The sequence below is a fragment of the Dendropsophus ebraccatus genome, chromosome 6, assembly GCF_027789765.1.
Source record: "Dendropsophus ebraccatus isolate aDenEbr1 chromosome 6, aDenEbr1.pat, whole genome shotgun sequence".
Lineage (NCBI taxonomy): Eukaryota > Metazoa > Chordata > Amphibia > Anura > Hylidae > Dendropsophus > Dendropsophus ebraccatus.
Window position 1 is genome coordinate 147058536 of NC_091459.1, and position 19229 is coordinate 147077764.

At 48.8% G+C, this 19229-nt stretch overlaps 1 protein-coding gene across 1 annotated transcript in view; it reads right to left on the reverse strand.

The window, feature by feature from the left end:
• ASXL2 (ASXL transcriptional regulator 2) overlaps window positions 1–12265 on the reverse strand; it is a 48169-nt gene extending 35904 nt beyond the window's left edge. The window contains exon 1 of the mRNA XM_069973202.1: window positions 12054–12265. Within this exon, the coding sequence (XP_069829303.1) occupies window positions 12054–12134 (81 nt within the window). The 5' untranslated portion in view covers window positions 12135–12265. The remainder of the gene's footprint in view (window positions 1–12053) is intronic.
• Window positions 12266–19229: the final 6964 nt, after the last annotated feature.

A 19229-nucleotide genomic window follows, 5' to 3' on the forward strand; every position in this document is an offset into this window, starting at 1 on the left:
TCTGTCCTCACCGCCATGCTGTGTCAGGCTAAATTATGGGGTGGTTCATCATATGCTACCTCTGTTTTAATTGTTCCCTGTGTTCTCACTGCCATGCTGTGTCAGGCTGAGTTTTTGGGTGGTCCCTATGCCTACCTCTGTTGTAACCAGGCTGTTAGACAGAATTAGGCATAATGGTGCCATTAGGCAGCCTCAGAGGCATGCATACATGCTGCCCCTGCTGTTTCCTTTCCATTTCCGTTGTGTTTCCATAAATTTTTGAGGTTGACAGGTTTTCACACGACCTTCCCTCTACCAAACTTGAGTCTCCTGCAAAAATGCTTGAGTCTCCCATTGACTTCAATGGGGTTCGTTACTCGAAACGAGCACTCGAGTATCAGGAAATACTCATCACGAGTAACGAGCACCCAAGCATTTTAGTACCCGCTCATCACTAGTGTTGACCCTTCTTCTTCAGGACCTCTGCAATTTTTCCTGGATGCTCTCAATCAACTTCTGGACCAAATCCTGACTGATAGCCGTCCATTCTTGCACAATCAATGCTCGCATTTTGTCAGAATTTGTTGGTTTTGGTTTGTCCACCCGTCTTTTGATGATTGACCACAAGTCAATTAAGATCTGGGGAGTTTCCAGGCCATGGACCCAAAATCTCTGTTTTGTTCCCTGAGCCATTTAGCTATAACCTTTGCTTTATGGCAAGGTGCTCCATTATGCTGGAATAGGCATTGTTGATGGCCAAATACTTTTAAGAGACGCTTCTGGCGCTTGCTGGTCTTTCTTGGGCGCCCTGGAGCCTTTTTGGCAACAATGGAACCTCTCTCATTGAAGTTCTTGATGATGCGATAGATTGTTGACTGAGGTGCAATCTTTATAGCTGCGATACTCTTCCCTGTTAGGCCATTTTTGTGCAGTGCAATGATGACTGCATGTGTTTCTTTAGAGATAACCATGGTTAACAGAAGAGAAACAATGATGCCAAGCACCAGCCTCCTTTTAAAGTGTCCACTGGTGTCATTTTTACTTAATCATGACAGATTGATCTCCAGCCCTGTCCTCATCAACACCCACATCTGTGTTAATGGAGCAATCACTGAAACAATGTTAGCTGGTCCTTGTAAGGCTGGGCTGCAATGATGGTGAAATGTGTTTTGGGGATAAAGTTCCTTTTCTAGGCAAATATTGACTGTGCAAGTAATTGCTAATAAGCTGATCCCTCTTTATAACATCCTGGAGTATATGCAAATTGCCATTTTAAAAACTGAAGCAGTAGACTTTGTAAAAATTAATATTTGTATCATTCTCAAAACTTTTGGCCATGACTGTATAGTGGTAATTGGCTGCGGAGGGCAGAGAGAGAGCAGGGCAGGGTCTTCCTATAGGAAATAATATAAATGTATTTAACCCTTAGACGACCCAGGGCGTATAGTTACGCCATGGAAGTCTGTCCCCAGACGACCTAGGGCGTAACTGTACGCCCTGGGTGTTTCTCCCGCTATGAAGCGTGCTCCGGAGCGGAGCGCGCTTCACAGCAGGTAGGGGCCGACTGCAATCAGCAGCCGGGACCTCACCGGTAATGACACGCTGCAGCGATCGCGCTGCCGCATGTCATTAACTCCTTAAACGCCGCGATCGCGGCGCGACCGCTGCGTTTAAGTGTAAGTGACAGGGGGAGTCCCCTGTCACTTACAGATCGGGACCCCCGCAGTGTAATTGTTAAAGTGGACCGCCAGAGGTCTCTCACCTGCCTCTGTGCGGTCCGATTGGCGCTCTGGTCACTGAGCCTGCACAGGCAGGCTCAATGAGCAGATCGCCGATAACACTGATCAATGCTATGCCTATGGCATAGCAATGATCAGTGTAAAAATCCAAGTACTGGATGTAAAAGTCCCCCAAAGGGACTTCAAATGTGTAAAAAAAAAAAAAGACTAACACACTACCCCAAAACCCCTCCCCCAATAAAAGTTGAAATCACCCCCCCTTTCCCATTATATAAATAAAACATATAAAAATGAATAAACAAATAAACATATAATATACCGTAGCGTGCGTAATTGTCCGATCTATTAAAATATAACAAGCGTCATTGCGGACGGTAAACGGCGTACACGAAAAGAGTGAAAAAAGTGCGCAGATTACCGATTTAATGTTACATCATATATATAAAAAAAATTATAAAAAGTGATCAAAACGTCCGATCTTCACAAATATGGTATTAATAAAAACTAGAGATCATGGCGGAAAAAATGACACCCCATACAGCCCCATAGGTGAAAAAATAAAACCGTTATAAGCGTCACAATAGTCCCATTTTATTTATAATTAATTGCCAAAAAAAAGGATTTCATTTAATCTGTGTAACCTGCATATGGTTGTGTTCAGACTGACCTATAGAATAATGGTATCATGTCGCTGTTACCATATAGTGCATTACGTAGACACAGGAACCCCCCAAACGTTACCATATTGCATTCTTTTTTGCGATTTCACCAATTTATATCATCATAAATAATATATTTGGGATTCCGTCATACATGTTATGGTAAAATGGAAGACGCCATTACACAGTACAACTATTACTGTAACACACAAGCCATTACATGGCCTGTAGATAGAAAACAAAGTGCTGGAGCTCTTAGAAGGGGAGGAGGGAAAAACGGAAACACTAAGATCAAAATTTGCGCCGTCCACTGGGTCATTTTGGGCCTGGTCCTCAAAGGGTTAAAGGACGACTCCTACGAAAAATTTTTTTAGCTTATTTAACACACATTACAAAGTTATATAACTTTGTTTTGTGGTTAAATACCCGGTCTGGCCCCCTTCCCCCACTTTCGGACCCCCGACCCCCCGCCCGGAAATTAAAGAATGTATACATTACCTATTACGATCGTCACGGTCCTCTTCTCCCGGGCGGCATCTGGTGACGACGACGTCAGAGCCGGGGGGCGGTCCGGGTCTTCTTCCTCCTCGGCGTCTTCATACAGAGTGAATGGGACGGAAAAGGCTGCTGGTGCACATGCGCACCAGCAGCCTTTTCATTGGCTGGAGCGCATCACATGGCTTCTAGCTTGCTCAGCCCTGATTGACTGAGGTTGCTGGAAGCCATGTGATGCGCTCCAGCCAATGAAAAGGCTGCCGGTGCGCAAGCGCACTGGCAGCCTTTTCCATCCCCAGGACCCGGAAGTCAGAGACATCGCTGGACGGCGGACGGTGGTGACTTTGAGGCGGACGGCAGGCGAATGGAGTGGCGATCGTCACCGGAGGGATGGTGAGTATGGTGTCTGTGTGTGTCTGTGTTTTTTTTTTTTTTTGGGGGGGGGGGGGGGTCCCGCCGGAGTTGTCCTTTAATTGGTTCCAGCACCCACCAATAATCACCTACAGCACCCATATATTACATTGTATAGTGCTCAGTATAATCCCTGCAGTACATTACAGAGCAGCACTATATATACACCGTACAGGACATTACAGAGCAGCACTATATACTGTACAGGACATTACAGAGCAGCACTATATACTGTACAGGACATTACAGAGCGGCACTATATACTGTACAGGACATTACAGAGCGGCACTATATACTGTACATTACAGAGCAGCACTATATACTGTACAGGACATTACAGAGCGGCACTATATACTGTGCATTACAGAGCAGCACTATATATACTGTACAGGACATTACAGAGCGGCACTATATACTGTACATTACAGAGCAGCACTATATATACTGTACAGGACATTACAGAGCGGCACTATATACTGTACATTACAGAGCAGCACTATATACTGTACAGGACATTACAGAGCGGCACTATATACTGTACATTACAGAGCAGCACTATATACTGTACAGGACATTACAGAGCGGCACTATATACTGTACATTACAGAGCAGCACTATATACTGTACAGGACATTACAGAGCAGCACTATATACAGTACATTACAGAGCGGCACTATATACTGTACAGGACATTACAGAGCAGCACTATATACTGTACAAGACATTACAGAGCAGCACTATATACTGTACATTACAGGTCAGCACTATATACTGTACAGGATATTACAGAGCGGCACTATATACTGTACAGTACATTATACACAAGAAACATTCAACATAACCAGCAACTATAGTCCTACTACTACTATAGTACTACTGTACTGTATATGCACTCCAGCAGTCTTATACAGTACAGGATGGGAGATGGCGGTGCACTGACTGTACTACTACTGTGCTGTATATGCACTCCAGCAGTCTTATACAGTACAGGATGGGAGATGGCAGTGCACTGACTGTACTACTACTGTGCTGTATATGCACTCCAGCAGTCTTATACAGTACAGGATGGGAGATGGCGGTGCACTGACTGTACTACTACTGTGCTGTATATGCACTCCAGCAGTCTTATACAGTACAGGATGGGAGATGGTGGTGCACTGCCTGTACTACTACTGTGCTGTATATGCACTCCAGCAGTATTATACAGTACAGGATGGGAGATGGTGGTGCACTGCTTGTACTACTACTGTGCTGTATATGCACTCCAGCAGTCTTATACAGTACAGGATGGGAGATGGTGGTGCACTGACTGTACTACTACTGTGCTGTATATGCACTCCAGCAGTCTTATACAGTACAGGATGGGAGATGGTGGTGCACTGCCTGTACTACTACTGTGCTGTATATGCACTCCAGCAGTCTTATACAGTACAGGATGGGAGCTGGTGGTGCACTGACTGTACTACTACTGTACTGTATATGCACTCCAGCAGTATTATACAGTACAGGATGGGAGATGGCGGTGCACTGACTGTACTACTACTGTACTGTATATGTACTCCAGCAGTCTTATACAGTACAGGATGGGAGATGGCGGTGCACTGACTGTACTACTACTGTGCTGTATATGCACTCCAGCAGTCTTATACAGTACAGGATGGGAGATGGTGGTGCACTGCCTGTACTACTACTGTGCTGTATATGCACTCCAGCAGTATTATACAGTACAGGATGGGAGATGGCGGTGCACTGACTGTACTACTACTGTACTGTATATGCACTGCAGCAGTCTTATACAGTACAGGATGGGAGATGGTGGTGCACTGACTGTACTACTACTGTACTGTATATGCACTCCAGCAGTATTATACAGTACAGGATGGGAGATGGCGGTGCACTGCCTGTACTACTACTGTACTGTATATGCACTCCAGCAGTATTATACAGTACAGGATGGGAGATGGCGGTGCACTGACTGTACTACTACTGTACTGTATATGTACTCCAGCAGTCTTATACAGTACAGGATGGGAGATGGCGGTGCACTGACTGTACTACTACTGTGCTGTATATGCACTCCAGCAATCTTATACAGTACAGGATGGGAGATGGCGGTGCACTGACTGTACTACTACTGTGCTGTATATGCACTCCAGCAATCTTATACAGTACAGGATGGGAGATGGCGGTGCACTGACTGTACTACTACTGTACTGTATATGCACTGCAGCAGTCTTATACAGTACAGGATGGGAGATGGTGGTGCACTGCCTGTACTACTACTGTACTGTATATGCACTCCAGCAGTCTTATACAGTACAGGATGGGAGATGGTGGTGCACTGACTGTACTACTACTGTGCTGTATATGCACTCCAGCAGTCTTATACAGTACAGGATGGGAGATGGTGGTGCACTGCCTGTACTACTACTGTGCTGTATATGCACTCCAGCAGTATTATACAGTACAGGATGGGAGATGGTGGTGCACTGCCTGTACTACTACTGTGCTGTATATGCACTCCAGCAGTCTTATACAGTACAGGATGGGAGATGGTGGTGCACTGACTGTACTACTACTGTGCTGTATATGCACTCCAGCAGTATTATACAGTACAGGGTGGGAGATGGTGGTGCACTGACTGTACTACTACTGTACTACTACTATATGCACTCCAGCAATCTTATACAGTACAGGGTGGGAGATGGTGGTGCACTGCCTGTACTACTACTGTACTGTATATGCACTCCAGCAATCTTATACAGTACAGGATGGGAGCTGGTGGTGCACTGACTGTACTACTACTGTACTGTATATGCGCTCCAGCAATCTTATACAGTACAGGGTGGGAGATGGTGGTGCACTGACTGTACTACTACTGTGCTGTATATGCACTCCAGCAGTCTTATACAGTACAGGATGGGAGCTGGTGGTGCACTGACTGCACTAGTACTGTACTGTATATGCACTCCAGCAGTCTTATACAGTACAGGATGGGAGCTGGTGGTGCACTGCCTGTACTACTACTGTACTGTATATGCGCTCCAGCAATCTTATACAGTACAGGATGGGAGATGGTGGTGCACTGCCTGTACTACTACTGTGCTGTATATACACTCCAGCAGTCTTATACAGTACAGGATGGGAGATGGTGGTGCACTGCCTGTACTACTACTGTGCTGTATATGTACTCCAGCAGTCTTATACAGTACAGGATGGGAGATGGCGGTGCACTGACTGTACTACTACTGTGCTGTATATGCACTCCAGCAATCTTATACAGTACAGGATGGGAGATGGCGGTGCACTGACTGTACTACTACTGTACTGTATATGCACTGCAGCAGTCTTATACAGTACAGGATGGGAGATGGTGGTGCACTGCCTGTACTACTACTGTACTGTATATGCACTCCAGCAGTCTTATACAGTACAGGGTGGGAGATGGCGGTGCACTGACTGTACTACTACTATATGCACTCCAGCAATCTTATACAGTACAGGGTGGGAGATGGTGGTGCACTGCCTGTACTACTACTGTACTGTATATGCACTCCAGCAGTCTTATACAGTACAGGATGGGAGATGGCGGTGCACTGACTGTACTACTACTATATGCACTCCAGCAATCTTATACAGTACAGGGTGGGAGATGGTGGTGCACTGCCTGTACTACTACTGTACTGTATATGCACTGCAGCAGTCTTATACAGTACAGGATGGGAGATGGTGGTGCACTGCCTGTACTACTACTGTGCTGTATATACACTCCAGCAGTCTTATACAGTACAGGATGGGAGATGGTGGTGCACTGCCTGTACTACTACTGTGCTGTATATACACTCCAGCAGTCTTATACAGTACAGGATGGGAGATGGTGGTGCACTGCCTGTACTACTACTGTACTGTATATGCACTCCAGCAGTCTTATACAGTGCTGTACAGTATGTGAAGCCTCTCCAGTGCTAAACTCACCAGGTACAACCCACCATCCACACTCACAAAAACGTTCAGATACCGAGAACTTCAAGACTGGGGGCCCGAAAAGTGTTTGAGAACCAAAGCAAAGTTTCCTGGAAGATATTGTTTGAGTTGCAAGCAGTTTGAAAACCAAGGTACCACTGTATATATATATACCATGTTATACTGTGCTGGTGCATCATGGGACTGATAGTTAACCTGAAAGGGAAACAATGCAGTCTGATATGCAGGTCACATGACCCTAGTATAGTAATGAAATGTATGGATGCAGCTGAGCTGGGATGAAACAGATGACACTGCAGGAATAGTGACAGTGAATGTGTATAATACAAAATATATATCTGGGAATGACTAAGGGTAAAAGGGCATATGGTGACATCCCTGGTGGTCCTGAGTGATGAAGGGTTAAAAGGAGAAGTCCGTTGAAAATTTTTATTAAAGTATAGTATTGTCCCCCAAAAGTTATACAAATCCCCAATATACAATTATTACGGGAAATGCTTATAAAGTGCTTTATTCCCTGCACTTACTACTACATCAAGGCGTCACTTCCTGGATAACATGGTGATGTCACTTCCCGGATAACCTGGTGATGTCACTTCCCGGATAACATGGTGATGTCACTTCCTGGATAACCTGGTGACGTCACTTCCTGGATAAAATGGTGATGTCACAACCCGACTCCCTGGGCTGTGCGGGCTGTGGCTGCTGGAGAGGATGATGGCAGAGGGACACTGAGAGACACAGGGCACTGGAGGGAAACTGAGCATCTCTCTGCCATCATCCTCTCCAGCAGCCACAGCCCATACAGCTCTGGGAGTCGTGACATCACCATGTTATCCAGGAAGTGACATCACCATGTTATCCAGGAAGTGACATCACCATGTTATCCAGGAAGTGACATCACCATGTTATCCAGGAAGTGACATCACCATGTTACCCAGGAAGTGACATCACCATGTTATCCAGGAAGTGACATCACCATGTTATCCAGGAAGTGAAGCCTTGATGCAGTAGTAAGTGCAGGGTAAAAAGACACTTTTTTAGCATTTCCTGTAATAAGTGAATATAGGGGATTTGTATAACTTTTGGGGGCAATACAATACTTTAATAAAAAATTTCACCTGACTTCTCCTTTAATGATGCCATCCCTGGTGGTCCTGGGTGGAGAAGGGTTAATGGTGACATCCCTGGTGGTTTTGTGTAGTGAAGGGGTTAATGGTGACATCCCAGGTGGTCTGGGGTGACAAAGGGGTTAATGGTGACATCCCTGGTGGTCTGGGGTGACAAAGAGGTTAATGGTGACATCCCTGGTGGTCTGGGGTGATAAAGGGGTTAATGGTGACATCCCTGGTGGTCTGGGGTGATGAAGGGGTTACACCTCCCCTGTGACATGCTGGCGCCCCGGTCACATGCGGTAACTCGTCTCCTCCATCCTCCTGATCTGCAGTCTAATCCCAGCTAATCCCGGCTGCCAATCTGTCCAGTGTCTCTGGCCCTTTAATGCTCTGCACTACTGAGGTGATCACATGGTACCCACCCCCTAGCGGCCGAACCTGGTGCTTCACCCATCAGCCACAACATTAACCACTGGCAGGTGCAGGTAACCTGGTGACAATGATGCCGGAGGGAGACGGGGATCAGCGGATGTGATCCTGAGTGACCACTGTGAGGGGTGATGGGGATCCAGTAGTAGTAGTGGGGGGGGGGGGGGCAGAATAGATAGCTGTGGTCTGTACTTCCATCCTCTGCCTGTGGGGGCGCTGTGGCACAATGCATGGGCCGCTCTATGAAAGGTTGTTAACTTTTTCCCTCCCCATGTAAGCTCCGCCCTGCAGGGATGCCACGCCTCTTCTGATGGCCCCTATGTTAACCCCTTGAATTCCCAGTGGTCACTCACACAGCAGAGTTACCTGGGTTAATATTAACCCCTTGTGTCCCCGGTATACAGCAGTGAGGTCACTATTAACCCTTTGGGCCCTGGTAAACAGCAATGAGATCACTATTAACCCCTTGTGCCCCCGCTATACAGTAGTGAGATCACTATTAACCCCTTGTGCCCCCGCTATACAGTAGTGAGATCACTATTAACCCTTTGTGCCCCCGCTATACAGCAGTGAGATCACTATTAACCCCTTGTGTCCATGGTATACAGCAGAGAGATCACTATTAACCCCTTGTGCCCCAGTATACAGCAATGAGATCACTATTAACCCCTTGTGTCCCCGGTATACAGCTGTGAGATCACTATTAACCCTTTCTCTTCCCAGTATACAGCAGTGAGATCACTATTAACCCCTTGTGCCCCTGGTATACAGCAGTGAGGTCACTATTAACCCCTTGTGTCCCCGGTATACAGCAGTGAGGTCACTATTAACCCTTTGTGCCTCCTATATACAGCAGTGAGATCACTATTAACCCCTTGTGTCCCCGTTATACAGCAGAGAGATCACTATTAACCCCTTGTGTCCCCGGTATACAGCAGAGAGATCACTATTAACCCCTTGTGTCCCCGGTATACAGCAGTGAGATCACTATTAACCCCTTGTGCCCCCGGTATACAGCAGTGAGATCACTATTAACCCCTTGTGCCCCCAGTATAAAGCAGTGAGATCACTATTAACCCCTTGTGCCCCAATATACAGCAGTGAGATCAATATTAACCCCTTGTGCCCCCGGTATACAGTTGTGAGATCACTATTAAGCCCTTGTGTCCCCGGTATACAGCAGTGAGATCACTATTAACCCCTTGTGTCCCCGGTATACAGCAGAGAGGTCACTATTAACCCCTTGTGTCCCCAGTATACAGCTGTGAGATCACTATTAACCCCTCTGCCCCCGGTATACAGCAGTGAGATCACTATTAACCCCTTGTGCCTCCTATATACAACAGTGAGATCACTATTAACCCCTTGTGTCCACGGTATACAGCAGAGAGATCACTATTAACCCCTTGTGCCCCAGTATACAGCAATGAGATCACTATTAACCCCTTGTGTCCCCGGTATACAGCAGTGAGGTCACTATTAACCCTTTCTCTTGCCAGTATACAGCAGTGAGATCACTATTAACCTCTTGTGCCCCTAGTATACAGCAGTGAGATCACTATTAACCCCTTGTGTCCCCAGTATACAGCAGTGAGATCACTATTAACCCCTTGTGCCCCTGGTATACAGCAGTGAGGTCACTATTAACCCCTTGTGCCCCCGGTATACAGCAGTGAGATCACTATTAACCCCTTGTGTCCCCTGTATACAGCAGTGAGATCACTATTAACCCCTTGTGTCCCCGGTATACAGCAGTGAGATCACTATTAACCCCTCTGCCCCCGGTATACAGCAGTGAGATCACTATTAACCCCTTGTGTCCCCGGTATACAGCAGAGAGATCACTATTAACCCCTTGTGTCCACGGTATACAGCAGAGAGATCACTATTAACCCCTCTGCCCCGGTATACAGCAGTGAGATCACTATTAACCCCTTGTGTCTCCTATATACAGCAGTGATGTCACTATTAACCCCTTGTGCCCCCGGTATACAGCAGTGAGATAACTATTAACCCCTTGTGTCCCCGGTATACAGCAGTGAGATCACTATTAACCCCTTGTGCCCCCGGTATACAGCAGTGAGGTCACTATTATCCCCTTGTGCCTTTTATATACAGCAGAGAGATCACTATTAACCCCTTGTGTCCCCGGTATACAGCAGTGAGATCACTATTAACCCCTTGTGTCCCCGTTATAAAGCAGTGAGATCACTACTAACCGCTTGTGTCCCCGGTATACAGCAGAGAGATCACTATTAACCCCTTGTGTCCCCTGTATACAGCAGTGAAATCACTATTAACCCCTTGTGTCCCCGGTATACAGCAGTGAGATCACTATTAACCCCTTGTGTCCCCGGTATACAGCAGTGAGATCACTATTAACCCCTTGTGTCCCCGGTATACAGCAGTGAGATCACTATTAACCCCTTGTGCCCCCGGTATAAAGCAGTGAGATCACTATTAACCCCTTGTGCCCCCGGTATAAAGCAGTGAGATCACTATTAACCCCTTGTGTACCCAGTATACAGCAGTGAGATCACTATTAACCCCTTGTGTCCCCGGTATACAGCAGTGAGATCACTATTAACCCCTTGTGTCCCCAGTATACAGCAGTGAGATCACTATTAACCCCTTGTGTCCCCGGAATACAGCAGAGAGATCACTATTAACCCCTTGTGTCCCCAGTATACAGCAGTGAGGTCGCTATTAACCCCTTGTGTCCCCGGTATACAGCAGTTAGATCATTATTAACCCCTTGTGTCCCCTGTATACAGCAGTGAGATCAGTATTAACCCTTTCTCCTCCCGGTATACAGCAGTGAGATCACTATTAACCCCTTGTGCCCCCGGTATAAAGCAGTGAGATCACTATTAACCCCTCAGCCCCCGGTATACAGCAGTGAGATCACTATTAACCCCTCAGCCCCCGGTATACAGCAGTGAGATCACTATTAACCCCTCAGCCCCCGGTATACAGCAGTGAGATCACTATTAACCCCTCAGCCCCCGGTATACAGCAGTGAGATCACTATTAACCCCTCAGCCCCCGGTATACAGCCCTGGGATCAGTAGACCAGGAGGATCAGCAGCGCCCCCTCGTGGGCAGTGCGGCACACACCATCCGGCATCGCGGGGCCCGGCGTTAACCCCTTGTGTCCCGCACACACAGACAGCTCCGACGTTAACCCCTTCGGGCCCCGCTCTCCTGCCCGGGCCGGGACACCTGTAGCGGCTCCCGCTTACCGTCCTGGCGGCCTCTGCCCACGTCCTGCCCTTCTTCTTCCGCCGCCTCCTCCTCCTCTTCCTCCGGGCCGCGTCCCTCATCTCGTGTGCGGTTCTCCCCGGGCCGTTCCGCGATCAGTTCCCCACAGCTGCCATGTTGTCGGGGCCGTTACTGTACTGAGGGGTCATGTGACCCTGCGTGACGTCACCTACTGTACGGCGGCGGCTGTCAAATGGTGGGGAGGAGCTGTCAGATAGATGGGCGGGGCTACCGGGAATAGGCGGGGCTGAAGGTGACGGAGGGCGCAGGTGTTCATCCAATGTACTGCGCATGTGCGGTGTTTGTATCCGGAGCCGCATCCTGAGCTTCACTACAGAGCAGACTGAGAGACAATGGCGGGAACCGGAGCACAGTCCTGTGACTGACAGGTGCACAGTACACGCGGTGACCTGCGGTATATAGGGACTACAGTCTCATTGTGTGTGTGAGAAGTGACATGAGGGCGGTCACGTGATACACAACTATTACCTCACGGCAGGTTCTCCATGTGACATATCACCATGACCACGGCGGACTCAGGAGAGACCTCTGGGGTCCCTCAGCTCTGCAGCTGCCTCTCTATGACAATACAACCCCCATGCTTTACACTGCCACCACCAGTATAATCCTATATGCCCCAAATCACAATATCACCCATCCATACACTGCTCCCCACCCCTCCCCCTCCATACACTGCTCCCCACCCCTCCCCCTCCATACACTGCTCCCCACCCTCCCCCTCCATACACTGCTCCCCACCCCTTCCTCTCCATACACTGCTCCCCACCCTCCCCCTCCATACACTGCTCCCCACCCCTCCCCCTCCATACACTGCTCCCCACCCCTCCCCCTCCATACACTGCTCCCCACCCCTCCCCCTCCATACACTGCTCCCCACCCCTCCCCCTCCATACACTGCTCCCCACCCCTCCCCCTCCATACACTGCTCCCCCCCTCCCCCTCCATACACTTCTCCCCCCCTCCCCCTCCATACACTTCCCCCCTCCCCCTCCATACACTTCTCCCCCCTCCCCCTCCATACACTTCTCCCCCCCTCCCCCTCCATACACTTCTCCCCACCCCTCCCCCTACAAACACTGCTCCCCACCCCTCCCCCTCCATACACTGCTCCTCACCCTTCCCCTCCATACACTGCTCCCCACCCCTCCCCCTCCATACACTGCTCCCCACCCCTCCCCCTCCATACACTGCTCCCCCCCTCCCCCTCCATACACTTCTCCCCACCCCTCCCCCTACAAACACTGCTCCCCACCCTCCCCCTCCATACACTGCTCCCCACCCCTCCCCCTCCATACACTGCTCCCCACCCTCCCCCTCCATACACTGCTCCCCACCCTCCCCCTCCATACACTGCTCCCCACCCTCCCCCTCCATACACTGCTCCCCACCCCTCCCCCTCCATACACTGCTCCCCACCCCTCCCCCTCCATACACTGCTCCCCACCCCTCCCCCTCCATACACTGCTCCCCACCCCTCCCCCTCCATACACTGCTCCGCACCCCTCCCCCTCCATACACTGCTCTCCACCCCTCCCCCTCCATACACTGCTCCCCACACCTCCCCCTCCATACACTGCTCCCCACCCTCCCCCTCCATACACTGCTCCCCACCCCTCCCCCTCCATACACTGCTCCCCACCCTCCCCCTCCATACACTGCTCCCCACCCTCCCCCTCCATACACTGCTCCCCACCCCTCCCCCTCCATACACTGCTCCCCACCCTCCCCCTCCATACACTGCTCCCCACCCCTCCCCCTCCATACACTGCTCCCCACCCTCCCTCTCCATACACTGCTCCCCACCCTCCCCCTCCATACACTGCTCCCCACCCCTCCATACACTGCTCCCCACCCCTCCCCCTCCATACACTGCTCCCCACCCTCCCCCTCCATACACTGCTCCCCACCCTCCCCCTCCATACACTGCTCCCCACACCTCCCCCTCCATACACTGCTCCCCACACCTCCCCCTCCATACACTGCTCCCCACACCTCCTCTTTGTTCCCTGTGCCCCTTATCCTCTCCTGTACACAGTGAGTAAAGCTCAGGGACTTTTAATGACAAGGTCCTCAAGCTTGTAGGTGCTGACTTGGTTTGTGCAGTGTTGCCACAATTTGTGCAAAATCGGAGCGAAATATGACATTCCTTAAATTGGAAAAAAATACCAAAACCTGCGTATAACACCCTAGTGGTTCAGGGCCCATTAGGGGACCCTCCCCCCAACTCTCTGGTGTTGCAGTATGAGCCTGGGATTCTCACTTATAGAGTTCTTAGGCTGGGGGAATTTATCATGGTAATTTCATATACCAACATTGAGAACAAGCGCTCTGTATCAAGAAGCCGCAATCTGCGAGGTGAAGTATGCTTCTGACTTCAATTTTGCTAATTTCAAGAGTAAACAAAAAATGGTAAAAGCCACAACCCCTAAATCTGGACCATGCCAACTTTTCATGAAAAATAGAGTGGGTGGTGCCAATGAGTAGAAGTCGCTGTTATCGATAGGTAGAGGTTCAATAACAGGGCTTTGTTGGGTCCAATGGAGTGTGAACCTGAAGAGTCACTTCTGGGTGATCCAGAGGAAGGTGAAGAAAACCCCCAGAGATCTGGACCTTAGGGTTAATATATATTCCTTCCTGACCCCACAAATAGAGATCAGATTTCATCCCAAACCATGTCCACCTGTCTACAGCTGCTGAACATTACAATAGCTATACAGACAAGAATAAATACAATCCTTTTATGATACAATACAATTATACTATTTGTGGGGGGGGGGGGGGGGGAAATCAACGTTGCATCGATACTACAAGTAAACATAGTGCACTCCACGTGTGTTCAGCACTATGCTGACTAGGAATAAAGTGCTCCGGTCACAGCCACCATGGTTTCTGAATGATCAATAGGCCTATTCCGCATAGGAGAGATGGGCCAACCGATGGAAGCTTCCACCCTGTTGTAAACCTCTGTATTAGGGTATATGCACACAGAGTAATTCTCGCTGAACACTCCATGTGGAATCCTCCACTCATCCCTGCATGATCCCGCTTCTCTGTCCGTCGGCTCCATTATATGCTTGGGTAGATTCCGCTGTCCGTCCAAAGAATTGTTGTGTCAATTCTTTGGGCGGACGATGGAATCTGCCCGAGTATATTATGGAGCCAGCGGAAAGGGAAGCGTGAACAAACGGTGGATTCAGTGAGAATTACTCTGTGCTAAAAGGGACAATGAAGCACAAAATGCTCCATGCTTTCCAGCATGCCTCCACACTCCTCCCGGGGACATCCCCGATCCTCAGAGCTCCTGCAATTCAGATTGTATCTCACATACAGTTTCCCATGGAAGCAGCGCCAAGCCAAGTTCCAAAACTTCAAAGGGGATCCTGATGGAATTCAATAAGCCCAAACCAACCTCCAGATCCCGGCTTAGGCAATCTTTAAGTGCTAGTGGGACAACAGGACTCTCTTGTCAAGAATTTTGCTCAACAGAGTCATGACCTCCCATATCCCCAAACTCCACAGATGTATTACCTTCTGAACCGGTGTAGCATAAGCGGGAAGATGCCCATGTGAGCGAAGATCCTGCACTTGCCCTTCTGTCTCCCATTCTTGGAAGAAAGGCTGAAACCATCCCCTACAGGAGAATACCCACGGAGGAGTCCTCTCTTTCTAGAGGTTTGCAGTGTTGGTCTTAAGAAAGATATTCACCAGGAAATTTAACAGGGCTGACTATACACAACCCTCGTGCGGTAAGTAACCTCCCTCTTGACTAGTTGCAGTCTATTTCCCCATAACAGATGGAAGAACACACTGTAAACCCAAGTCCGGAGCGGTTTTGGTAAAATACATGCACTGCCCAGATATATCAGCAAAGGGAGCAGGAATGTTTTGATCAGGTTTACCTTTTCCCTAAGGGCCAAAGACCAACCCTTCTATTGATCCACCTTCTTAGCAGCAATCTTAAACCTGCTATGGTAGTGCAGCTTGGGGTAATCCCCTTGGCCAAATTTAATAGTAAGAACTTTTGTAGACTCTTGGGGCCCTGGAAGGGTGTCCGGGAAATCAAATCCAATGGTGACATCATCAGCATATGCTACCACCCTCAGAGTGGAATCTGGCACTTTCAAATCTATTCTCACCCCTGCCAATGGTCCACAGTCAATCCTCCTAAGGAATGGATCAATTGCAAACATGTAGGCTAGGCCTTGTTCAGACGTTCAGTAAAGTCAGTTATTGTGGATCCATAATCAGGAATCAACTTCTTGCCTGTTGATTGGCTATTAACACATTCCATGCTTTCTCAGATCTACAATCTGTGCCGCAAAAAATACGACATGTCCTAGTGCGGATTGAATTGCAGCACGGATTAGAAGGAATAGAACTCTATGGGATCTGTTTTTTTTTTTTTTGCGGATGTTCCTGAAAAACGCTGATCAAATTTAAGGAAACTAGGTAAATTTTTATTTTTATAACAATTCATAAATTTAGCGGATATGGATGCACTGCAGATTAAATAATAGAACATTCTCCATAGATCATGGAGAAAAAATTAGCGGACATATTTGCAGACCATAAATAAAATCACTGAACGTGTGAATGAGGCCGTATAGTGGCCTCAAAGGGCAACCCTGATGAACACCAGACCCGACCTCAAAAGTGTCCAATCTAACCGTTCACAAGTGGGAGACTCTCTTCCCCTACATACAACAACCCCCCCCAGCAGGCCATATCACAGAAGAGCAGACAAAAGATACTCATGGTTAACCCGATGTAATGCTTTTCCCTTAGTACCTCTTCCAGTGACCCGCCATACCATGCTCCAAAGCTTCCGAGACACAGAGAACAGCGCTAAATGTACTGTGGCCCGGAACAGAACAATGCTGGGCCCCTGAAAGAAGCCAGGGTGCAGACTTCATCAGCCAATTAAACAGCACTTTTGTCCGAATTTTTCTGTCCACATTGAGAAGCAACATGGGAGGCCAGTTCACAATGTAAAGTGGGTCTTTACCCTTTGACAAAATGATCAAGGCTGACCTCCTCATTGACTTCGGCAGAGTGTCCAAGGGGAGACACTCATTAAATACCTCGGTCTAGGAGGAAATCAAAGCATCTTCAAAGGTCTTATAGAACTCAGATGTTAAAGGGAACCATTCACCCCGTGGCCCCCGTTAGAAACAGACATACAGTAACATAAAGGTCAATATACTTACCACATCGCTCCCGGTCCCGTCCCGGATCCCGTTGTTGACACGGAGAAATCGCCGATTCTTCTTCTCCCGCCCATTATGGTAATGAGCTGAGATGAGTCCAACGTCCATAGGAAACGACGGACGAGTCCAACTTATTCATGAGGTCCTCTTCTCGTCGCCGCCCATCCACGCCTCCTGGAACTTGATTGACGTCTTCAGTCTTCAGTCTTCTGCCGAATTCCCGCGCAGGCGCCGTTGCGATGGTCTCGTCACCTCTTCTGCGCCTGCGCGGTAAACAGGATACGTGTTCGAGCCAATCGGCGCACGCGCAGTAAACAGTGAAGCTGCGGAGCGGCTTCAATTGTGAACTGCGCATGCGCCGAAAACGACTGTCACGGCGCCTGCGCGGGATCCGGCGAGAAGATAGAAGACGAGGAGGAAGAAGATCCGGCGTCAATCAAGTGTCGGAGGCGGGGAGAAGGCTGGACTTCGGGCCGGCGGCGCTCATTACCATAATGGGCGCGAGAAGAAGAATCGGCGATTTCTCCGTGTCAACAACGGGATCCGGGACGGGACCGGGAGCGATGTGGTAAGTATATTGACCTTTATGTTACTGTATGTCTGTTTCTAACGGGGGCCACGGGGTGAATGGTTCCCTTTAAGCCATCTGGCCCAGTTTTTTCTGGAGGACAAAACCATGAATAGCCATCCTGACTTCCTTTTCCTCAACCATCACTGTCAAAACATAAAGAGAGGGGTCTACCCCTGGTTTAGGGAAGGTTTTAGTCAAGAAAGCTGAGGCCTTATCTCAATCTAGATCCTTCCTTCCCAAAAGGTGAGAGTAAAAGGAACTGACAACTCCCATCTGGACCTTTTCAGGGATCCCGTAGTATCTATCAGTCGACTCCCAAGACATTCAGGTTTCTTCCTCAGACCCTGGTACAAGAGGTACCTGCGGTACCAGGTATCTATCCTGGACCTACAAATACCCCTATGATAGGTGAATCCCGCATGGCCTGGTGCCGGATGTGGGTATCCACCAGGCGAGCCTCACTAGTTTAGCTATTTGGGGCAACGCTATCATAAGTCAGCTTGTCTCTGGAAACTCTCCCATCTTGGGGCCTTGTGACAGTATTGAAGTCCTCTCCAAAAACCACCTGCCGACTAAAAGATAGGGCTTGATATTTATAAATAGAAACTTCCGGTCCCTTCATGAGGCCATCTTGAATCAGGCACCTTCTCATTTTTAACTCAACCCGTCAGCATTCTACCATGTGGTTCGGCTGCAAGAGACCACTAGGAGGGCCCATTCCTCTACTCCATTCTGATCTCCTACATTAACATGGGCAAACAAAAAATCTAGCCATATATTAATGCTGATTACATGAATGGAAGCTTCAATGAAGAGAGTGCCGCCATCATCGCTGATTGAGTTAGATGGCTTTCTTCTTCCAACAGCCCATCCTACCCCACACACACTTCTCTCTTGCCCTCCTGAAGTGTCCATATCACCAAACCTATCAAAATTACTGCCCCCGTCTTCAGACTCTGGGCCAATCCCTCCCCAGAAGAAAAGGACTCGGCGCCCCCCGAAGGCCTCACCGCCACTTTCCAAGCCTCAGGGTTTGGAACTGATGGGAGATGAGTCTGATGTTCAGCGCCTGCACCAGGGTGGGAGAAGATCTCAGAAGAATATGATCACCTAGAGACATTTGTGTCTGGAAATAGGTTGTGTTCATGTGAATTGGATTGTTCCAGTCTCCAGGATTACTTTAGTATTCTGCAGTGAATCTGCTGTATGTGAATAGCACCCTACAGGGATCACAGAACAGGTGCATCTCCAGGATCAGGCCTTGTTCTCATAGAGTCCTGCAGGGGGCAGTGTCATTCCACTCTCTGCCGTCCTGCAGATCATTGTCGACTTTACAGCGCTGCCGGGAAGCATGAAGG